The 25,357-nt window shown below is 39.6% G+C and overlaps 1 protein-coding gene across 1 annotated transcript in view; it reads left to right on the plus strand.

Moving 5' to 3' along the window:
• The window catches only part of pemt (phosphatidylethanolamine N-methyltransferase), a 76,879-nt gene that overhangs the window by 44,490 nt on the left and 7,032 nt on the right, over positions 1-25,357 (plus strand). Inside the window, exons 4-5 of the mRNA XM_005941768.3 lie at positions 1,121-1,266; positions 10,789-10,900. Of these exons, the coding sequence (XP_005941830.1) occupies positions 1,121-1,266; positions 10,789-10,900 (258 nt within the window). The remainder of the gene's footprint in view (positions 1-1,120; positions 1,267-10,788; positions 10,901-25,357) is intronic.

The raw sequence follows: 25,357 nt of genomic DNA on the forward strand, positions 1-25,357 counted from the left end.
ATCCTGGGTTTGAAACCACCATCTAGCCACCGTTGGGCCTTTCCGTGTAGAATTTGCATGTTCTCCCTGTGTCTGCGTCAGTTCTCTCTGGGTACTCGGTCTTCATCTCACAGTCCAAAGACATGTGAATGGTTGTCTGTCTCTCTGTGTTAGCCCCGCAACAGACTTGCGACCTGTCCAGGGTGTATCCTGCATCTCAGTCTATGGCAGCTGGCGTAGGCTTTCATAGAAGTACTGTCAGGCTGTCTTATAAAGTAAGGTCAAAGCTTTACAGTATAATTCTGAGAAACCTACTTTCCACTCGAGAAAACACCTGATGACAACAGCTTTGAACCGTTAGATTGTTCGGACAGATGTAGATTAAGGCTGGGCCACTGGAGATAGAAAAGAGTGGAAAGAGGAAACAGATTCTACCCACTTCAGCAGCTTACGAAGCTGCTGTATGGCTAAGGTACTTTACATGTGCTATTAGATTTGAAGCATAATATGCTAAAGTTATGTACAAGAGCAAAATCTTATTTTTTAGCATGAAAAAATGCTGCAAGACATTAGTTCTCCATTATTATGTGTTCAGTTACAATACCTGGAGCATCACACAGCATGCCACAGTATGATGTGTGCTGCATGGATGTTACACACTTGTTGTATAAGATAACAACAAATTTGTTATTAACAAAGTCACGACAAGTGGGGGGGTGGCAGCTGTATCTAAACCTGTCCTTATACTCTATTTTTGTGACATTACAGGTGACAGCTGCACCTGTGTTACAACTGCATGCTTCCAACCCTCCAATTTGTGCTGCCCTTACGCTGGTCTTTATTGTACTGGCTGTGTCTGTGTTCTTGAAGTGGTGCATTGTTAGGAGATAAGCTTCAAACCTTTCCACTCCCAAACTTTTCTGTTTTGCAATTGCAGCAGCATGCTAATCTCCCTGCTGTTTCATACAGTATAGTACTACTGTATATTCACGATGTAAGTTTAGGATATTATGGTAGTATTATACAGGCCTTAAATAAAGCAATTGCTCTAGTTTTCTGCTTTTGCTGTACTGTGTATATAACCACTATATTCACCATAATGGGACCTGGTCACTTGTGATTTCTTTTTTTTTTTCTGTAGTATGACAGTGGCAATGAAGGCCCAGGCCAGGTGGGAGGTGATGGAGAGGACGGAGGTTTTCTACGCTGGGATAGGTCTTATGGTGTTTGGTACCCTTCTCGTAGTGAGCAGCTTCCTCGCTCTGGGATTCACCGGAACCTTCCTGGGTGAGTCCCAGACACAGTGTCAGATATTAAATGGACACAAAATAATTTTAGTCTAAATATAACTTCCTATTAAAGAATACTGTACACATCACTGAAGAACAAAGATTTAAACTGTAAGCATCTATCCAGACTGGCATATATCAGCAGACGCTTGATTGCCATTGTCTCCAGAGGGTGAATCCCATGTTGTGGTGATTCCTCTTGTGACACTAAATGGTTTACATATGTAGTTTTTAATACAATTCTTTAACAGGTACTGAATAGATTCTTGCAGGCTGTTAACACACTAACCCAACCTTCAGATGCTAACGACCAGAATTTTATCAAATCAAGCCAGGTGGCTTTATTGTGCATGTGCAGTGATACAGTACACAGTGACACGAGACAGCGTTCCTCCAAGACCATGGTGCTACATATAACAGACAATCAACACATGACTACATAGTACAAGTGCAAGGAAGGAAGTAAGAGACACTGTTGGGCCTTCTTAGTTAAGGAGCAGGTGCTGAGGGACCAGGAAAGGTTCTCCGTCAAGTCAACACCAAGGAATCTGGTGCTCTTGACGACCTCCACAGAGGATCCATTGATGTTAGGTGGACAGTGATCTCTCCGTGCTCTCCTGAAGTCAAAATTATCTCTTTTGTTTTGTCCGTGTTCAGAGGCAGGTTGTTGACTCTACACCAAGCATTAGCTGTTGCACCTCCCGTCTGTATGCTGACTCATCGCTCTTGCTGATGAGACCCACCACAGCCGTGTCATCGGCAAACTTGATGATGTGGTTCGAACTGTGCATTGCTGCACAGTCAGCAGAGTGAACAGCAGTGCGCTGAGCACACAGCCCTGAGGGGCTCCAGTGCTCAGTGTGGTGCTGTTGGAGATGCTATTACCGATCCGGACTGACTGATGTCTCTCCGTCAGAATGTCCAGGATCCAGTTGCTCAGGAATGATTGTGTTGAATGCAGTTTGGCCCTCGCTGTTCTGAGGGCTGCCTTTTCGCCTGCTCTGAAGGCGGACTCTCAAGTCTTTAGCAGCTCACACACCTCTGCAGTCATCCACAGTTTCTGGTTGGAGCGTATTGTGATAGTCTTGGACACAGTGACATCATTGATGCACTTGCTGATGTAACTGATCATAGATGATGTTTACTCCTCCAAGTTGGTGCGGTTGCCATTTGTTGCAGCCTCCCTGAACATGTCCCAGTCAGTGTGCTCAAAACAGAGATGGCACCTCACCTTTCTCAGAACCGGTTTGCAGCATCAGTGAGATTGTGGCTACAATAGCATGCAGATGTTAGCATTTACCATAAATTATAATTTTGCTCAGGGTTAAGCATTACACAACCCCAAGCATGGCTTTAAACACTTGTTTTGTGTTCACTTAACTGCATTAATTAAAATAAAATCATATTTTTTCCAAACTATAAAACTATAAACTTTACAAACTATTAGCAAACAAAGCACCACATTGTGCTCTTGTACATGAAAGCTACAATAAAACAGCCTTTAGTAACATTAAGGGATCACATGACACACAGGAAAATGCAAAAGAGGACATGTAGTTCATGTCTCTACTTAAGTAAAGACACATGAACTCTGACACATTTGAACAATTCATGCGCCCCAACATATTTCTCTGAATATAGTCGTTATGATATGCCGTGTCCCAATATCTTCTTGTTTCCTTCTGAGACAAACACCTTTATTTTGTTGTTCCATGTACTCCTGAACACATGCAGGCATTGTTTCAAATGAACATGAGCTCAAGATTGCCAGGACCATTTGGCATGCAGTAGCTTCTGGTTTTTTAGGTCAGTCGACTAAATGAGTCATCTTCAAGAACCAGACAGATTGTCTGAGCTTCTTCAGCATATTTGTCCATCGGTGCACTGAAATGCCCTCAGTCCATCACTCCGCTTCAAACTAATCACTATCTGTGACAACAGAAGGGAGGCTGGAGGAACAGCAGGACGTGCCAGGAATGTGCATGTGTGATAACAGGAGTCTACTTTGTATTCGGAGTGGACAAGCCGGTCGCAAAACGCTGTTTGCAGGTTTCACTCTCCAACCATTTGGAACAATAAATTTTGCAGTTATAAAACAGGAACAATTCAACTTTCAGTATACCTTCAAATAAAAAGCAGTAGTAAAAGCCACATGTCTGGCTGCTGTTACATTTGATGTTTGTGCATATAGTCCTCTGAAAAACTATGGACATGCTGGCTCCCTCCATAGGATAGGGGGTAAGTAGCAGCCAGGCATTACTAATCAAATGCACATGAATAAATAATAATAAGTGTAAACTCCCTGTTGATAACCAGTTAATCAAATGCAATTAATTAGCAGGGAAAATTGATTGACGATATGCCAAAATGTCTATAAAATCAGAGGTTTTGGCAGTTTGGTGACGTGTAGAAATGTTTTTCTTTTCCCTAAATTTAACAATTTTATCTCATCTTGCGTGTTACTGTGTTCTCTGCACTTTCATTGTACTGCCTGTCTGCTTGTCTAGTAACAATAAAGTGAATTGAATAGAAATTTTATCTGTTCCTCCGTAACCATGTCATAGACTGATAAAGTCATAAAGAGAAACAATTACTTGAAGCTCTTGAATCATGGGATGTAATTCATTTTTCACAAGACTGCATAGAGAGTAGAGATGGACCGATCCGATATTACGTATCGGTATCGGTCCGATACTGACCTAAATTACTGGATCGGATATCGGAGAAAAATAAAAAATGTAATCCGATCCATTAAATATCACGAAAGCACCTCACAAAACTTGCAACACGCCGTAACTCACCTCAGAACGTTAGCACGTCGGAGCAGTATGCATCACGTGATAGAGCGGCTGTGGCATGCGGGACCTGTCGGTGGTCTGGATAGCATTTGGAGCTTCGCTAGCAACCCGGCATTTCATCTCCGACAAAGTTATCCCCGAGAGAAGTAAAGCAAGTGTGTAAGTCCATCTCTGAATGTTTGTAAAGCATTCCTGCGTTAAGCTTAACGAGCGACTGCCTCTCCTGCTGCTACTTCAATCATGAAACTGCTTAAGATCAGCTGATCGGCTTTTCTGTCGCGAGTCCGTGTCTCTTGTTTGTTTTTGGCCCACTTTGCACCAGAAAGAGGAAACCAGCGGCTGAACAACAGCAGCACGTTTAAGCTTGATAAGCTGTTGTTAGAATTTATTTAATATTACTTTCTACACCGAGGATCTTTTTCTACGTAGCTGACGGCTGGTAACTGTGCAGGGGCGGATCTAGCAAAGTTTAGCCAGGGGGGCCGATAGGGCATTAACAGGGAAAAGGGGGCACAAAGACATACTTTTCTTTCTTATTCTCATTTAAAATGTCGAGCTTTTAATAAATAATTATCTGACACCCAAAGTTTTAATTTGATGTAAAATGAATAGAAGTCAATTACTGTATATAGTAACTATTAAGTCTAATATATATACCCTAGTAAGCTATAGTACTTTTTCCTTTGGGAAGGTACCATCTGTGCAGTCTGCAATTTTGTTGAAGAAAGATGTTGAATCTATTTAATATTTCTTGAAAAATAATTGATTTCTGTGCATTTTTTTTCACACTGCATCAAATTAAGGTTGATTACGTCGATTAAGCATCATGAGGTGGAGCGTGAGGGGTGGTTCCCTATTTTTTATTTATTTATTTTTGTTGTTGCTGGGAGTTGGAACCCTATTAGTTAGGTTGCTTAATATTTATGCTAAGTACTCTTTAAAATACCAGAATAGGGAGGATGGTGTAGGTTTAAGTTTATTAGATTGATCAGTATTGCTGAACTATGAAATATTTTTTTTTGCATACAGGTATAACAGAATAGCTTTAGTGTAGTTGTTGTTTTAAACTTGAGTATGAACTTATACAAAATGCAGCAAGATATTTAAAAAACAGTTTTGTTGATTAAAAAACACTATATCGGATTCATATCGGTATCGGCAGATATCCAAATTTATGATATCGGTATCGGTATCGGACATAAAAAAGTGGTATCGTGCCATCTCTAATAGAGAGCTGTGAAAACTCTTTTTAAATTGTATGTTTAATCGAACATTCAATTTTTTTTCTACTTTGAATACAAAAAATCTGAATGAACTGAAATGTTTTAACCATTTTTTTAACGATCGGTTGCACAAAACTGAGAAGTTTTCGACAAATGACAATAGCGTCACAGTAAGTCTCTTTCTGTGGTACCTTTAGAAAACAAAAGATCGCAGCAACAAAAAAGGACATCAAGCAAGAATTAATGAGATAAAATAAAACAACTAAAAATTAAAAAGGTGCTTTTTGTGCTTATAATGTATAAAAATTGTAAAATAAAAAAATGTGATGACCTCAAATTACAGAAACAAAAGTGTAGATGGTGACAATTAAAAAAACAAAAAACAAAAGCTACTGACCAGTCATAGGAGTCACTACTGGTTTATTTAACATTTTCTTTGGTGTGTGGGGAGACGTTGACATGCAGAATTTTAAACAGTGTTAATATGGCAGTGGATGACCTTTCAGCTGGTGGAATAAATATGTGGTATTGCTACCCTTAGCAGCAATAGTTTTACGGCATGTTTTGCAAATTTCTGCAATTTGTTCTGCACCCTCCTTGTGAAATCAACACACATGCTCAGCGCAGTGCGCCAGGTAGAAACTTTTCTGGGTGGGAAGGGGGGATTACATGCAGACAGCTTAATATTCGCAATTTATACTCGATGATTACAAAAAATCGAAGTGCAAGACAAGAGTGACAAGGAAAATGTGGTGGCTACTCTATGATTGCCTTGATGTTTTTCGCGTTCAGAGACTAGTTGCAGGTTAGTTGCAGTGACCAACGGTTCACCAGGAGGTTATGCTTGCAACATCCTCAAACTTTGAATGACCACTTTCCATTTGCTTTGTAAGCACTGTCAAACAGAGAGGTGAAGGTTTTCAAACAATTGCCGTAAGTGCCGGCAGATTGACAACATTTTGCAGTCAACCTCAGTCGATTTGAGTGCCCCATTTTACACAAGTTGCATTCATCAGCACAAACTAACTGTATGCTGGTTCTGAGGTTTTACAGCCACTATCCACATGATGCTAACTTGTCCACCATTTTGCATGTGTGATAATTACGATGACAATGTAGAATCAGGTCTGCATCCATCTGACAACCACTGGGGCATGAGGGTAAAATGTATACGCCCTGACCAATTCTGAGTGGGTAATGGTAATTGATGGCACTTGCTGGGAAAATCAAATGATTGCACACAGGTCTACAGTCCAGTCAGTGACACCCTGACAACCACCTGTCATTAGTGAAAAACATGTGGTTTGCAACTGGTTGGCAAAAACCTCCTTGCTTTGGTTGGTAGAATACTTTGAAGACAGCAGCTGACTACAAGTAGTCTCAGACCCAGTTCCCATCTTTTAATCAACCATTTCCAAGGCAACAAGATTGCAGGTTCATTGGACACTGTCTCAATAATTTTGGTCACGGAGTGGTCTCAAACCACCATTTGTCTAGTGTGACTGCAGCATGAGATATACAGGGCAAAAACTATGAGGAGTTTTAAATGTTAATCAAATAATAAAGATCTTTGTATTCCTGCCAACTGTTTCCCAACTGATTAATCTGAATTAATTTGCAAATTTCTGTCTATGTAAGTTTACATATATGTGTTTCACTCTTGAGATGATTTTAATTGTGTCGGTATGATCTCTATGTTCCACCATGTTCCCTTTGCCCTTCCACCCACATAAACAAACACATACTGAAGGACATAGCCTGTGGGTGTATGTTGTGTTTCAATGTCTTATATGCTCTATATTAATCCCCTTGAGTCACGGTGACCTGATGATTCAAATTGATGGCACAAGGTTAGAAACAAAGATCCAAACAAAATCAAATTACGCTCGGTGTTAACCTGTTGATTCTGATCACAGACCCACATCTTTAGCCTCTAGACTACCACAGTTATTGCAGCTGCTTGTCCACCAAATCCAAATTGCCTAATTTCATAACCGTATTGAAACGACAGTGACGCAGGAGCTCTTAAATCTAAACGGGTTAACAGTAGTCACTTTGAAAGTCAAAAATTGAGGTTAGCATATTGTTCCGTCAGCCAGTTACAGCTGGTTTTCTATTCAAAACCAAGAAATTTGTTTATATAATCAAATTTATATAATTTTTTTTTTTATCCAGCTCTACCTGTGGCGTTTAAATGAGCATACATTATGAAAATCGTTATATAACTTGGACACTTGGACACAATTCAGCAGGTCAGTGTTACCTACTGGAGTCTGCATGTAAGTGTGTGTGTAAATATTTGTGTGTGTGGGTGTATGAGGAGGGTATAAGGGAAATATTAGAATTTTCATGCCCTGTTACATTTAATTCCCAAAATGGGTCAGAAAAAGTTCATATGTGTGCAGTACTTCTTACGTAGTAGACCTTAAAGGGCTAACGTTACTTTGAGTGGTGACCTAGTTTAGCTGCTCTCACTAACATTTTACTCGCAGACATGCATTTGTTTAACAGACACCTCTATTTTATGGCAAAAGTATCAGAAAGACATGTCAAAATGGCTTTGACATTTAAACCTCTGAGGTCTAAGTGATTTTCAGTTTCTCCTGGTCATGAAACACTAAACCAGCTTTTTATCCTCTTATGAGATTTAAGCGTGCGAGGGAGTTTACTCAACCAGCCTAGATGTGTCTTGAGGACCTGGAGAGGGCATTCAACAGTCTTCTTTATACGGTCTTATTCACAAATGCCTTTGTGAATAAGATGTATTGGGCCTGTTGTTGGAGCTATGCAGTACAAATGTAGTGAGATCTTGATTCACATTTTAAGCAATAAGTCTTGGACTTCAAGCTGAGGGGCGGTAGGTGTCAGATTTGGTTGACAATGACTTCTAGCTTGTAAAGGACACAAAGTATGAGGCCATGTCTCTCAGAATAGGCAGAGTGCCCACTCCGGGATAGGGACAGGTTTCTCTGTGTAATGTCTTCTCAGTTTCTTTAAATGAACAAACAGGATTGGGTCAATTTTATAGCAACAACTCCTTTTATTCAGCATCTGCATTTATGACAAAGGGCAACAAAGTGGGATGGCTAATTCTCGTGGACAGCCAGCGTGAGCCCTGTGTGAAAAGGCTCCAGAGTGTCTTTACTGGTAAAGTGGTCTCACAGAAAATTAACATCTAACTCAACATAAGGATGACATGTTACACTAGCTGTCAGATTTTTGTTAGAAACAGACTTGACAGGATATTTTCCTAATACTTGCATAAAGTACAAACAATATATGTTGCCATATTTACAATACTGTGTACAATATAATAGTATTACAGGTGAAAAAAAGTTCAGGCATCATAGGGAGGAGTTCTAAGTTTGATAGCCACTCCTAAATGTACATATATACATATATATTAGGGGTGCAACAATACACAAAATTTACGGTTTGGTTCGATACTTTGGTGTCACAGTTCGATATTTTTTCGATACAAAAAAATGTTCATGCCTTTTTAATTTGTCTTTTATTAAAATGATAAATATATATTTTAACTCAAAAGTACAGTTTTTAAATTTAATGTTGCTGAAACAACAAAATAAATAAAATAAATCTATCTGATCGAGAAATCACTCATCGTTGGAAAAAGAGAGTTTATTACAGAGAAATGTCTCTTTCCAAAATAAAAGCTATACTATACGCTTCTTCTGGGCTATATTCTCAGCAGCATATTAAACATATCAGGTCCCCATGAGGAGAATCATGTGCTAACGGCTGTCTAAATGACTCGGGTAAAGTTTGTAGCATGCGTGCTTGTTGTTTTTGTCTGCTTCCACTTGTTTTTGCACTAGGATGATGTCCGCGTAAATGTGCAGTCATATTCGTTGTGTTCCCACTAGTGCTGTCAGGGTAAATCTCGTCGAAATAACGTTAACACCACAACACGGCAAATCTCCGTTAACGAGCTACCGCGGATCGCCCCGTGCATGGGGCTGGACGGCCAACACGTTAACGAGCTATGCTATGCTCACATTCGATGGCGTCTGGCACGTTGGAGAGGTGTGCGCTTCACGGATGAATCATGGTTCACATTGTTCAGGGCAGATGGCAGCTGAGAATGTCCCCGTTCTTGCATGGCCAGCATACTCACCGGACGTGTCACCCATTGAGCATGTTCGGGATGTGCTTGACCGGCGTATACGACAGCGTGTACCAGTTCCCACGAATATCCAACAACAACAACAGGCCACAATTGACAATCTGATAGACTCCATGCGACGATGTGTTGCACTGCATGAGGCAAATGGTGGTCACACCAGATACTGACCGGTTCTGGGTCCCCAGACCCCCAATAGCGCAAAAAACTGCACATTCCAGGGTGGCCTTTTGTTGTGGGCAGTCTGAGGTACACCTGTGCACTACTCATGATGTCAGATCAGCATCCTGATGTGGCACACCTGTGAGGTGGGATGGATTATCTCAATATAGCAGATGTGCCCACTACCACACATTTGGACTGATTTGTGACCACTGTTTGGGAGGGATGGTTATATTGTGTATCTGGAATGAATTTTAGGTCTCTACGTCCATCCCATGGGGAATGGGAGCAGTAACAAAGGTGTTGCATTTATATTTTTGTTGAGTGTATATATATATGTATATATATGTATATATATGTATATGTATATGTATATGAGTCATCGACTCATGTTGCACCAGTAAATACAAAGCAGTGGCGCCAACCAGAAAATAGTCCCATTTGCAGTAACACATCTTTGTGAGGCCAGCTTTTAGGCACTAGTGTACTAGGAGGGAAAAATAAATAAATCACTGAGTGCCCATCAGTGGGTCTCATCACTGACTAAGGCACTATGCTGCCATACACTTTTCCATTCCTAAGAGTGGGGTTGTCAGAAAAAGTCCCATTACTAAAAGTTAAGGACATATTTCTGCTAAAACAGGTCACCAAAAGAGTTTGTCAGAGGTTCTAAAAAGTTTATTTTGTAATATTTTGCTATGAAACAAAGTCCAAAGATTACACATGAAGTCATGCCCATAGAGTTGTATTGTTGACACCAGTAACAGCCAGGTGACGCACAGCACCCAGACACTGCAGTATTAACACAGCTGTGTCATGTTCCCGGCAGTGTATCCTCAGTCTGACTTTAGTGTTGTGTTGTTTTGTCAGGTACATGTCAAAAATCATCGTAGACTTGATAAGCAGGTCCAAAATCTGTCTGGTAGGATTGTGAAAACAAGACATCAGTTGATGGCATAGCAGAAACCATGGTAATGCTGTGCAAGTCCAAAGGGCTTTGCTGACTGAATACATGTCTACTAGGGACTAGTTGATAAGATGATGTAGAACTGAAATTTGGACAGTTTAGAAATGTTTTCTGCTTCTTGCCAAGTGCTACTGGGATAGACTCCAGTTTCCTGAATCACTGAAAAGAAAAAGAAACTGTCAGACTGAAGTTATGAAACACAGGTTTTGTCCTTTTATGTATTTTCCAGGTGACTACTTTGGCATTCTGATGGATGAGAAGGTAACAGGCTTTCCTTTCAACATCACAGAGAACCCAATGTACTGGGGCAGCACAGCTAACTACCTCGGCTTGGCACTCATGTAAGTGTGTGTGTGTGTGTGTGTGTGTGTGTGTGTGTTGGAGACTCTGTGTGTGACAGTAGAGGTCACTTTTATGGAAGTGATTAGCACAAGATGGAGAAAGGAAGAGATTTTGCTTAATAAGTTAGCAATATCTTTGTTTCAAATATAACCAGAGGAGTTTGTAGCGTGTTAATAAATGAGTCCCCTAATGTACGTCAAAAGTCGTTCTAAATAAAGCGAGAGCAGATAATAACCTGGAACCTAAAAATTGTAAATGTTTCTCAAGTTGCAAACTGCTCTTTGTAAATACGGTAAAAACTTTTACGTGTGCTTGTTTCTATGACAACTGTGACCAGGCTGCTGCTACGAGCTCAGCGTGTGCAGTTGCTAGGCAGGCACTCTCTTTTTGAAGACCCAGCTGCCGAAAAGCTATTAGCCTCCCATTCTTCCTCTCATGGAGCTATACGGACTCCATTCCGAGTGTTGCCTCATCTTCACTCCTTTTTCTGTTATGACAAATTTTAGCCCCATTTTCTCTTTGCTTTGGATTTAATTTGCACTCTATCCTCTATTCTCAGCTCTCGTCTCACTCCCACCTCTTTTCTCTATATCTCTCTCACTTGTGTTCATACAGTTGCTTTAACTCTATCTTTGATGCAACGTTATTATATATGCCGAAATATCATAGCATGCTCTGCCTCAGCCTGCTCTGTTCTGTTCAGAATACCCAATATCACATTGCCTGTCGATGGTCAGCAGGAAGCTATCTTTAGCAGTCATGTTCTTCAAGACTTCTCATCCAAAATAAGTCATGTTTGTTTTCATGTGAAGGGATCATTTGTAGCCCTAGAGAATTATCTGCTAACTTTGCAGTCTCTTGTGACCTAAAGTGCAAAAGTTGTAGATAGTTGATGAACATGTCAAAGTTGATTGACCTCAGTTGACATGGGTAATAGCCAGCAAGCAATTTAATATTTAAGATGTTTAAAATATTAAATAACTACCTGTTATGAATTTTGTTATCATTTATGTTTAATATGTCAGTCTGTGTAATGAGAAATTATTTTTTGTATTGTCACTGCTGATGAGCAGCACACAACATTGGGGTTGAGGATAAACATCCTGTTTAAGGTCATGCCAAAGTGTCTTGATCCAATCCTTTTGGATTTGTCTGAGTAACTACAAAAGGTTCATTTTCAACATTTCCAAGCGGCCTCGACACTCAAAAATGTGGTGGGTGCTGGTGTTTTTTGGTCATTGTCCTGCTGCATAACCCAAGTGAGGTTGGGCTTCAGGGCATAAACTGATGGCCGGATATTCTTCTTTAGGATTTTCTGATAGAGCGTAGATTTTCTGGTTCCATAAATACAGCAAGTTGTCCCGGTTCTGAAGAATCAAAGCAGGCCCCGTTCATTACACTACGACCATGTTGGTACCGTGATTCTTGTTCCATTTTATGGAATGGTTGTGTTCATTTCACAGCAGATGTAACGGGACTCAAACCTTCTAAAAAGTTCAACCTTGGTCACGTCAGTCCACGGAATATTTTCCTAAAGGTCTTGGGGATCATCAAGATGCTTTATGGCAAATTTGAAATTAGCCTTTGGGCAAAAATGGGATCCATGTAGAGTTCCAAGGAGAAAACCACTGCTGACGAAAAAGAACACAGTGTCTTTCTTATTATTGAATTATGAACATTGACCTTGACCGAGACAAGTAAGGCCTGTAGTTCTTTAGATGTTGTTCAGGGTTGTTTTGTGATCTCCTGGATGAGTCGTTAATCACTATTGGAGTCATTTTGGTCAGCCGGAATTCTAGGGAGGTAACAAGTGTTACAAGTTTTCTCCATTTGTAGCTAATGGCTCTCATTGGAGTTTAGCTTTGTAGCCCTTTCCAGACTGAAAATGTCAGTGACTTTATATCTCAGCTGTTTCTTTAGATCATGATGTGACTGCTTTTTGAGGTTTTTAAACGACTTCACTTTGTTCTACTTTTCTGGTTTCTTTTTTTTAAATTCACCTTGTCTGACAGTAATCAGGTTAATCATGATTTAGCAACAGAGAGCAGTTTCTTTTTCATATAAAGCCAAGTATGTATCCACAACACAAAGCTAATTTTGGACAATCCCAAAAGTGAGGCCTCCTATTATTTTAGAAATACAAACAACTTTTATTTACTATTGACATCATTTTAATGCTTGAAGACTTATTTATTTTTCTACATCATTTATTTTTATTTTTCTACATAAAAATGCATCAAGCATTTCGGTTGATGGCTTTTTGTAGATGCTGTGGCAGTTTTACAATGCCTATGTCATATCCGCTCGCCACCACCGCAGAATCACTTTATGGACAAATGTTCTTTCAACTTTGGGAACAGGCTGCAAAGTCCGGACAATAGGGTGGGTGGGTGATGAAGTTGCAACCAAAGTTTTGCAGGAGAGCAACAGTTTGATGCACAGTGTCGTTGAGAATTCTTGCGCGCAGTGCGGAACTGTGTTTTAGGACCGAAATGGGGCATTGTTGGTTGACTTTCTGCCTGTTGGGACCACAGTAAATGCTGACAGGTACTGTGAAACACGGGAAAAAACTCAGAAGGACATTTCAGAACTGGAGAAGAGGAATGCTGAGCAAGGGCGTAAGCATTCTCCACGACACCACGCGTCCACGTGTCTTCCGTCAATCTGTCGCTCTCCTGTAAAACTCTTGGTTGAAACTTCATCACCCACCCGCCCTATAGTTCGGACTTCACACCCAGTGACTACGACCTGTTCCCAAAGTTGAAAGAACATTTATTCGGAAAGCGACGGCGGCGAGCGGATGTAACAAAGGTATTGTAAAACTGCTATAGCGTCTACAAAAATGCATCAACCGAAATGGCGATTATTTAGAAAAATAAATAAGTCTTCAAGTTTTAAAATGATGTCAATATTATGGAAAATAAATCGTCGTTTGTATTTCTAAAATGATAGGAGACCTTACTTTTGGGATTGCCCTCGTATTTTCCTTCAGGTTTATGACCGTGACTGTCTGCAATGATGACGCTGCTGCAGCACTGGTACCAGAGGTTTGCAATGGAATGTTACAGTAACAGAAATTTGACTTTCAAGCGAAATGCAGTTGAATTTTTACATTTCTAATCATAGAGTTCAGCTTAATTTAGACATGCGTGATGACTGTATTTAGAACCTACAAGTCCACACTACTTTCTTACTCCATTGCCAGCATTTGTATCTGTGTGGGCTGTGTTCACAACACATGTAATTACATTTATGCGGTCATGGCATGGGTTTTTCCAAAAACAGCTAAAGTGCAGCTACAGTGTATTTAGTAAAAAGTTACTAATGTTTATAAGTTTGAATTATTTGGTAGGGGGTTGGTGTCCTGATTGCCCTCATGACTTGGAAGAACAATTTTCAAAAGTTGTTACATTCTGATAGCATAGTGTTGGAGTTGCAGTCTCTATCATCATCATCATCATCATCATCTGTCACGACTTAGTCCACATTAGTTCACCGTACACAGAACACCAGCTGCTTAAAGAGCACTGAATATCAGATAGTACCCCTCTGTGACTCCCTCTTTTTCCTCACATTTTATAAGAACTAAGTAAATATAATTTGTTTTATTACAATTGTAAAATCCAGCTGATTAAAAAGTGTGGTGAATACTGCTCTTTAGCTGCATCATTGACTGCAGTCATGTGTTATGCTTGTGAGATGGATTATTATTTCTTACTAAGAGAGAACAACAACACTGACTTTCAGAAGGTCACTCTCTGCTTCTGGCAAAATCACACAACTGTGCACTAGCCTGTTGCTTTATACAGCTGTGGCTCCTACTTTGGTGTGTATGTGGAGAGTGTCCCAGCAGAGGCAGTGTGTAATCATAAATCTCTGAAATGCAGCGTGAAGCAGTTTCACTGCTCCTACGTTTGTTTTCTTGTTTTGTCTTCATTATATTTTTGATCTTTGGTTAATAGTTTTTAGTTTTGTCATATTAGTCTGGTACTTGTTGAATTGATTTCTTGTTTCATATTCTAGTATATTGGAAGTTTTAGTTCTTATGATATTGATTCTAATGGTTATTCTACCATTTAACGTTTTGTGATCTCTTGTGTTCTGTTTAACACCTTGACTATTTTTAGTAGCAGTTTGTCTGCCTGTGCCTCCTTGTGTTTTGTTGTCAAATTGGTCCTCTTGACATTGTTAACCATGTCTGTGTCAGTCTGTTTTGGTTATTTATTGTTTTACTTAGAATATCTGATGTATTTTGTGCCCTGATAGTTTTGCTTCCTCTCTTTGTCTTTCTCAGATTCTCCATATTGTTTTCACCTGTTGTTAAGTACTTTCATATGTGCTGCCCACCTGTTTGTCAATAAGCCCTCAAATATATATACCCTATATGGACAAAAATACCAGGCCACTAACAGACTAGACCTACAGGAGCCGCTAGTCTATGGAAACCAAGGTCATGAAGCTCCCATCCCACAGTGTTTCTGTTGAAGGTAATATCAGCAAAGGTCTGAGTCTGGAGAGCATTAGCAACTTTTCCACATTATCTGCCTCAGCACTGTGCGACCCCGATCTGTAGCTTTACTTTGTGGCTGAGTTGATGATAATTATTAAATAATTATTCACTGATCGCTTGAGAGTGTTTACTGGAGATTGTTGCCTGTCGCCAGGTGATATTGGTTACAAAAAGGTGTATGGGGTCGCACCAAAAACCTTCTCGTGATTGGTTTGCTTGCTAGCAGATCGCCGTGATTGCACATAGTTTCTTTGGAAAACACTGGCTTGTCTGCAAATACTTGCGAGCTTTTGATCAGGTAGTTGTGAAACTGTGAAGACTGTGACACAAATCAGAAACAGAGACTGTTTGTCTTTAAAGTAAATGTAACACTTTTTGAAATAAGTTGGCTTCAGTAGTGAAGCACAAGTTTTACTTGGAAAGCAAATGGTTTCCATTTCCATTTTCTGCTCCGTGGTAAGATAGTGAGCGCTCGTAGACCTTTCGGCAACTTCCATGTAGACTACAGGTAACTGTGGCAATCTGTTAGCAACCACAGCGATCAGGACATTGTCAGTTTGCACTCTCTTTGTGACCCATTTCATCCCAGGACAGCCTGCAACCTCCTGCAGTTTGGACAAAAGACATTTTTTCCAACCAGTTGTTAGCTACCACTGTGTGTCATTTCAATCATAGTTCATGCCATTCAGAATAAGAGGGAGTTGGTTTTTTTTGTTTTTAAAATATGAGACATAAACTGAGCATTGAAGCATTGGTGAAGAATATAAAAATGAGGCTTAGAAAGAAAGAACGGAATCTATTGGCAATAACTTGTGAATCATCCACTGTTTGGCAAAAAGAAAGATCAATATATGTGAACAGAGAGTGCAGGTGGTTCAACAAATGGCTCGATCAGACATACAGACTTTCATCTAAAAATTAGGGTGCTGAGCAGCATTCAACAAGTGGGGCACTCAGTACAGAAGACTATCCAGCATAAATCAATACAATGGAACAGCCTAGATCTATGCTTGTATTCCTCAGACTACTCAAATAGTGTTGGAAAGGGTTATTGCAGCTGATTTATCAAGTTACAATGTGAAGATAAAGAAAGGGAGATAAAATACGCAGATGGCTGATGGTTTTATCTTTCTATCTCAGTGATAATGTACAGTGCATCCAGACAGTATTCACAGCACTATCACAGCACCTTATTCTACAATGGATTACATTTATTTTCACCTAAAAATTCTGCACACTCCATACTCCATGAAGTGAAATACTTTTGCTTTAAATTCTTGCAAATTTATAAAAAAAAATAAAAACAAAAATATAACACATTAATAAGTATTGACAGAATTGAACAATAGTTTTTTGAAGTACCTTTGGCAGCAATTACAGCCTCTATGAGTATGATGCTTGGTGCACCCGTTTCTGGGTATTTTCTCTCATTTTTCTTTGAACTGCTTTAAGCTCCATCAGATTAGATGGGCAACATTTGTGTGCAGCCATTTTTAGATTTCTCACAAGATATTTAATTGGGTTTCCACTCTGGACTCTGCCTGGACTACTCAAGGGTCTTCAGCAGAGTGGTCCCAAATCCACTCCTTTGTTATCTTGGCTGTTTGCTTAGGGTTTGAGGTTCAGAGTGCTCTGGGCCAGGTTGTCATCAAGGATGTCTCTTTCCTGCAGCTGTGACTAGTTTCCCAGTTTGTACTGCCTAAAAACATCCCCACAGCATGATACTTCCACCACCATGCTTCACTGTAGGAACAGGTGACGAGTGGTGTCTGGTTTCCTCCAGACATGCCACTTGGCATTCAGGCCAAAGATGTTTGTTTCATCAGAGCAGAGAATTTTGTTTCTCATGGTCTTGGAGTCCTTTAGGTATCTTCTGGCAAAATCCAGGTGAGCTTCCATGTGCCTTTTACTGAGGAATTGCTTCCATTTGGCCACTTTGCCATTGTCTGATCAGTAGAGTTCTGCAGAAATGGTTGTCCCTTTGAAAGGTGGTCCTCTCTCCACAGAGCAATGCTGGAGCTTTGTCAGAGTGACCATCAGGTTCGTGGTCACATCTCTGCCTGTGGCTCCTGATCACTCAGATTGGCTGAGCAGCCAGCTTTGGGAAAAGTTCTGATGATTCCAAACTTCTTCCTTCTACAGATGATAGAGGCCACTTTGACCACTGGGGGACCTTCAGTGCTGTATTAAGTTTTCTATACCCTTACCCACACCTGTGCCTCGATATAATCTTTCAGGGGTCAACAGTCCATTCCTTGGATTTGATGGCTTGGTTTGCACTTTGACATGCTCTGTCAGCTATGGCACCTTATATAGACGAGTCTGAGCATTTTCAAATCATGTCCAATCAACTGAATTTGCCACAGACGGACTCACATGCACATCAAGCACTTGAGCTCAGTTTGAGTGTCATGTTATAAAGACTGTCAATGGCTATCTACTTTTTATATTGTTGTTTTTTATTTTTGATAAATTTGTAAGAAAACCAATACTAGCTTTTTTCACTTTGGTGATGGGGTATTGGGCATAGAATTTAAGGTGAAAAATGAATTTGTGAATGAAGCACTGTGAATACTGTCCAGAAGCACTGTATTATATTTCTAAAGGTATTGTTGATCCACTAAAAGCCATTTCCACATGATATAAAATTCTTGAAGAATTTATGATGTGAAGTGACACCTTTGTCACTTTCATTTGCTTTAATAAATCTTTCATCTACATATGCATCATATCTGCTTCAAAGAAATGACCTGATAAAGACTTATCAGAGATGATACTCATGCAAGTGCAATATCCCATTAAGACGGCTTCTCTTTCTTATTATGTAGAGAGGAGAATGTGCCAAATAAACATTTCTGTTATCTCCCACCTCCACATGAGCTGTCAATCATAGGTAAGATAATTGCACTATTTTAAAGTGCTGTTCAATTAAAATGGTGATATTGTGTGACTGTCTGACTCACTAGATTTTTGCTTAGGCTGTAACCTCTGTGAATCTTTCCTTTAAACCCACATATCGTCATCAACCGGCTAACCTGAGACCGGAGAATGTTTTCTGTTCTCCTCATTTCTTCAAAGGTTATACCAATTACTGCTTGGGTGTATTTTACAGAATTCCAGCCCAACATGGTACTTGATTTTGATGTCCTCCGGTGATCTGTAATAAGGCTATGAAGTATATAACTGGATGGTCAGTACTAAGCTTTTTTTAAATGGCTATTTTAGGTCAGATTATAGTATAAATTGGACCCAGAGAGACACACAGACTCTGACATTCACTTTTTTCTCCTCATCTCGAAATTTTTGCTCAGACATCTAAAGTGTATTGTTAAAACTCATGTTTACCATTGTTTTTTTGGTTCATTTGTTTGTTTGTTTTCAGAGACCTGATTTGGCTGAGAGGTTATAATGCTAAGATATCAGTTAAGCTGATTTAGCTTAGTTTCCCGAGTCCATCCACAGACTGGAGTTTGGAACTGTAGCCTCTGGTTTATAGATTTAACTGGTAATTGTGTGACAGTAGGTTTCATGTAATTTTACAGAGTGACAAGAAAGTAATGTAACGAGTAAATTTACTTTCTCCAGAGAGTAATTAAGTAAGTAATTAGTAATGTGTAATACATTACCCAGTAGTGACCACACTTGAATGCAGAGATTTTAGCATGTTTGCTAACTGGAGTGTTCATGTGCACACAAGCACGATGCCACAGACGTCCCAGGATTCTGCCTTCATCAGGATGAAATAGGATGAAATGTTAATATTAATATTCTTGTTAATACTTGAAATCTTGATTTAAAGCCAGATAGCAAAACAATGCTAATTAGCAAATATTATCATGCTACATACTTAAGCTAAGGTAGCAATGTGCTGAAAGTAAACATGATAGCTTCGTCATTCACAGCATGTTAGAACACCTGTTCTTCAAAGGTCACCACCACAATAAACTGCTCTCGTACATCTGTTGTGACATGATGGAGGTACTGTAGAGATTTCTATTTAGAGGAGTTCAACCCAAGGTTTTTTGACAGTCATCACTGGCTTTGTAAGACTCTCGTGTTTGTATGGGACCACCAAATATCACCACATTACAAATCTTTTTTTCAGTCATATGCCTGTTAGTTAGCACATTCTTTTTCTGTTGTTTAACAGCGGTCAGCAAAAAAATCAAGTTATGTTCTCTTTGTATAACTTGACTATGAAGGAGCTTCACAAAGCTGCTAACCTGAATGTAATATAGTTTATTTGTTATAGTAACCCATATTTCAAAAATAAAATCAGCCTTTGTTGACTTGACATCTTGACGTCGATTGCAGCCACATCACTCAGGGACTAGCTAAGTAGCCTATTCCTAGATCAATACTCATTAACCCATATTTTTCCCAGGCTGAGGTCTATCCAGGAACAGTGTCTGCCAATGAAAATCAATGAGAGCCAGAGAGATGAGTGTGTGACCTAAATATTCCTGCAGACTAAAGGTTTCATGTTCAGTGTGCAAACTGTATAATACACATGCAGTCTGTCAGTTACATCTTATTCATGTTACAATTTTTATAGCAAAGTACTAATACTTTTACTTCTTCCTCAACTGTGAGCTGAGGAGCAAGTTGTTGTTTTTCTTTTACATTTAAATTTATTCTTTTTTTAAAAAAAACGCTAACTTTTAGGACGACGCAGGGTTGTCCAAGCTAATGCCAAAGAAGGATTAGCACATCTGCAGCCTGCTTCATACACAGAGCACATATGGAATCGCTCACACAGACTGTGCACATTCATATTCATAAACAATACTTCCAATGAGATTTAGCTAACAGCATGTCGAGCGAGACTTACAGATGGACTGAATATAATATGCTGCGATTATTCAAATATAGCATTCATTTATTCAGACATTTAACTCACAGCAAACTGACAACTGCTGTCTCATTGAATCGTATGCTTCAGAGATCACCATTGTTTCATATAAATCATCTAACATTCTGTCTCAGAATAGGAAGCCAGACAGCTAAAAGGTCATGAACTACTAATAAGAAATATCCTGCTTCTTTTTCTAGAGCAGTTTCAATCACAAAAATGGGATGAATATAACACTGTGTCATACCAATAAATGGCGATGATGTTCCGGTGTGGCATAAGGAGTTTTGGGGGGGGATTGTTTGTAATTATGACAGTTTGTTATATGGGTCAGTGTTAAATAGAAATTTACACAAGGTCTACTGACTCACCCTGTCAGATTGGTCGGTCGCAATCAGTGGGCCTCACAGAAGCCAGTGTCGTGTGTCAAATTTGAAGCTGGGGAAAGATGTGAATCAAATGTAATCCCAGTTATTACTAAACTGACACAGAAATTTAAAGTCACGGGAGAGCTGTTGTTGCTCTCATCTTCTTGCATTAAGCATACAACATAAACCTTACTGGGTTACTACTGTTAATGACTAACATACAACACAAGTAATGTGGCTATGCCCCACATCCATATTTTCCCTTATAGGACTTTATGACTTAAATTTGTATTTTCAACTCCTGCTTGTTTCGGGTTTTGACAAGGACTAAAATGTGATGCCTAGACAACTGGATCAGAGTAGTGATGGTAAATTCGATTCTTTTTACTGAATCGAGTTTGAATGAGTCACTCACCAAAGTGAATTGTTTTTTTTGAGTCACTGAGTCATTTGCCCTGAGAGTGCAAAAAATTTACATTTTCACTCAAACTTAATTTGTTTCTCTTTTCATGTAAATCCTACTGCTAAGATGAGTGATTGAAAAAGAAAAACAACTATTTTTATAGAGCAAAAAAATTAAGATTTCTAAAGGGAACATTTATTTTATTTTATTTTATTTTATGTTATTAGTATTTTCCTCAAATGTGTCAAATATATATTGTGAGTGATTCGTTCATGATTTGCACATTACTGGATCACTAAAGTGTCTGTTTGTGCTGCCAACCTAACTAAACAATTTTTCTGCCTTCATCTTCATCTTTTTGTGATAAACATGTTTTCTGATGGTGTTGGCCTCTTTCAGCAGTCTTATCACTTCAGACGTGCTTCTCCAGTCCCAGTATTAATTGGGGTTTGCTATTAGACCACACTTTGATATGCAGACTGGAGATGCTAGGAATTGCTGGCTGACTTAATGATTAGTGAATAACCGACTCTACCTGGGGCGATCGTGGCTCAAGAGTTGGGAGTTCGCCTTGTAATCGGAAGGTTGCCGGTTCGGCCCCGGCTCCGACAGTTTTGGTCGTTGTGTCCTTGGGCAAGACACTTCACCTGTTGCCCTACTGGTGGTGGTCAGAGGGCCCGGTGGCGCCAGTGTTCGGCAACCTCGCCTCTGTCAGTGCGCCCCAGGGTGGCTGTGGCTACAATGTAGCTTGCCATCACCAGTGTGTGAATGTGTGTTTGAATGGGTGGATGACTGGTTGTGTAAAGCGCTTTGGGGTCCTTAGGGACTAATAAAGCGCTATACAAATACAGGCCATTTACCATTTAACTACGCTTATATTTTGGAGAAAGGCAAAACAGCTTTTTTGGGAAAAATTTAAATAATTTTTGCTGCATGTTTGATGTCTGATTACTGTCTTTGTTTCTGATTGCCAAGACTTGAAATCAATTTAATAGCAACAGAAATTACATATTCTGATTGCACAGGGTTAGAATTGGGGTTAAGGTTATATTGACACTGACAGCCAAAACTGCACCCAGCAACTCACTAGTGAAACATGTGTGTCTCCCAACTAGGTTAGTGGTTGCTGGAGGTTGCTGGCAGTTGCTGTCAAACTGATTACTAAAACCTTTGTCAAGTAGACCTAAAGACTGGTTATTGACCCTACCACCCTGAGGGAAAACTGTGTCTTCTGTGGACTCTGAGGTTGCTGGAAGTGTCACGAGTGTAAAGTTGGTTACAGAGATTTTAATCGTGCTGCATCAAAACCTTCCCTGCCGATAGCTAGCAGTTTTCAGCATTTGTCAGCAGTGTTGGTCAAGTTACTTGAAAAAAGTAATCAGTAACTAATTACTGATTACTTCCCCAAAAAAGTAATCCCGTTACTTTACTGATTACTTATTTTCAAAAGTAATTAATTACTTAGTTACTTAGTTACTTTTTAAAAACACGATTTACAACCTGAAGAGGTGATAAAGTGATAGATCTGTCAGCCCAATTCTACTTTTTCTGCATAATCCATCATACAAAATGTAATCAAATGGAAAAGTCTCTTTTTTTAACTTGTTTTATTAGTTTTAATCTTTTAACTTTATGCATCAAGCAAAAATTTAATTATATGCAACATTCTCTGACTTGAATAAATTAGTTTAACATTTAAACCTATTTTCTGCACATTCCAGCACATAAAATAAAATATTTTTTGTGTTTACACTCACTCTTTCAAATAGATGCAAGTAAAGTAAAGTCAAAGACTCAGTAGTCCTGTTGCTCTATTTTCACCTGTAAAGCAGGAGTAGGGCAGGCGGAAGTTTACCCTGGTGCAGGTGTGCCGCGGTCAGTTGAAGAATCCGCTAGTTTCTCTGTGAGTTTCCCATTACGTCATGGCGCACTCGGTGCTTGCTTGGAAGTTTAGGGGGGTTTTTTTCGCTGTAAAAAGAAGTTTTCTTCCCACGCACGATGGACGCTAATGTTTTTGTCACTTTTTACGGAATCAAACTCAAAGTAAGGTCAGTACTTCCACGCTTTAAACGCTGCACGCTCATACTCTCTCCCACAATCGATATATGATCCATTGTTGATCTGCACACAGCTGTTGTCACCAACGTCGCACTCGCTTACGTCACTGTCATGAGACATTCTCTCAAAAAATCACGGTTTTAGTAACGCATTAACGCAGCGTTCCTACAGGAAAGTAACGGTAATCTAATTACCGTTTTTGCAATAGTAATCCCTTACTTTACTCGTTACTTGAAAAAAGTAACCAGATTACAGTAATGCGTTACAAGTAACTCGTTACTGCCCATCTCTGTTTGTCAGAAGTTTGCAAGAAAGATGCCAACTTGTCTTCAAGTACAAACTTCTCACCAAGCGGTGGGGGAATTGTAAAAAGTGCAACACATTCAAGAAACCTTTCACCTTCAAAGTAAAAGTTGTGCATTTTAAAATGTTGGCTACAGAAGTAAGGCACAACTTTTACTCAAAAATCATTTTACATGAACATTCTTCATTTTCTGTTTGGGTTGCACTTTTTCAAGTTTCACTACAGCTCAGATAGCAAGTGGTGAGTGTTTGCAGACAAGTTGGCATCTTCCATGCAAACTATGGGCGACCAAACTAATCTTTTAGCAATCAAAGCAATTACAGGGAGCTTTTTGGTGTGTACCTTCTCACCAATCTCACATTTGGACTGCCAGCAACTACTAAAAAAACATTTGGGAAATAAACATTTTACCTTAGTAGCTGGAGATTGCCAGAGGTCACAAACCGGTCTAGGTTTGTGTGACTGAGACTCTAAACTTCAGAGGCTCAGGGTGTTAACTTGTAATCCAAGTTACCCCCCCCCCCAAGTACCACAGACACAAACCTACTCAGATATCTTGTCAACGTCATGTCTCCTCATTGTGGCACCTCACCTCATCCTCCTCACCACGTCAAACACATTCACACGGTTCCCAGATGTGATAGATTAAGTGTGTCTCAAACTGGTATATGTAAAACAGTAATGTCCCCCCTTAGATAACTTGTATAAGTGTTATTACCTGCAAAATGTAAAAAGCTTACAATACTGACATTAAAAAGGCGACAGGTTACTGAGTACTGAATGGCTGTATGATTTAAAATGAGTTAAAGTTCAAATGTGGCATATTGAAGCTGAAGGACAAATTTCCTCTTCTTTCATTTTGAGTTTTTTAGATAGAGCTACAGAGCCAGTGCAGTGTCCTTTGTCATGGTCTTGCATTTGAATAAGTCTGGAAAAGCACTGAATTTATTACTGCCCATTTATCTAGGTCAGGGTGGATAGTTTCATAAGCCTGTTCAGCAAGTCAAGTTCAGCTCCCCCCGTGTCCTGCTCTGATTGATTCTGATTAACCTTTTTTCTTTATCCTAATGGCAAACAAGTCTTTGAATGGTAAGCTTCAATAGACGGTGTGGCAAAAATGTAAATCAATTGTGTGAAGTGTCAAATTCAAAGAGCAAAAATGCTCTGCAACACACACTAACAGTGAATATAATGGCAGCGCTCTAGCTTGTCACTAGCTTTTTCTTATTCAGATTGCTGTGCCTCATGAGAGGTGTTTTACATCAGCACTCAGGTTTTTGCTTAAATATGCCCGCTGCTTTTCCTCCTCTTATGCAAGACTGCATGTGCTACTGTGCAAAAGCACACTTTAACATACAATGAATGTGTGTCACTGTGCCACTTCCTGATCAGATATATGTAGGTCAGTGTGTCGAGTGAGTGTAAGATTGCTGTTTCTGATGCCCACCCACAGATGGCTTGTGAGTAAGGTGTAGCTCCTGAGACACATACAGGTGCTTTCTGAGTTATTAGCGTAAAACAGACTAATAGAAAGTAGAGTGCTACAATAAAAAGTAAAATACATGTCACTCATTCATTTAAGTTGTCTATATTTTAATTCCTCCACTCTTGTTTTCCACCTGTATAAATAGGATACGATGGTTGGCGTTTTTCCAGCTCCACAGTGTAATTGTATAGCTGGATGAAAAGGAACAGTTGAATGTTTCTGAACTGTCAGGAACCTGAATAAACACTTGGCGTTACAGCATTACACTGAGCTGCTCATCGCCATGCTGTAGCTGTTAGCACTGTGTGAAAACAGTGCTAATTGGGAAACGGCTGAAAAAGCTTCTACAGGGTGGGCCATTTATATGGATACACCGTACTAACATGGGAATGGTTGGTGATATTAAAGTCCTGTTTGTGGCACATTAGTATATGTGAGGGGGCAAACTCCTCAAGATGGGTGGTGACCATGGTGG

Source organism: Haplochromis burtoni, unplaced genomic scaffold (assembly GCF_018398535.1).
Source record: "Haplochromis burtoni strain Fernald_Lab_line unplaced genomic scaffold, NCSU_Asbu1 Contig_308, whole genome shotgun sequence".
Lineage (NCBI taxonomy): Eukaryota > Metazoa > Chordata > Actinopteri > Cichliformes > Cichlidae > Haplochromis > Haplochromis burtoni.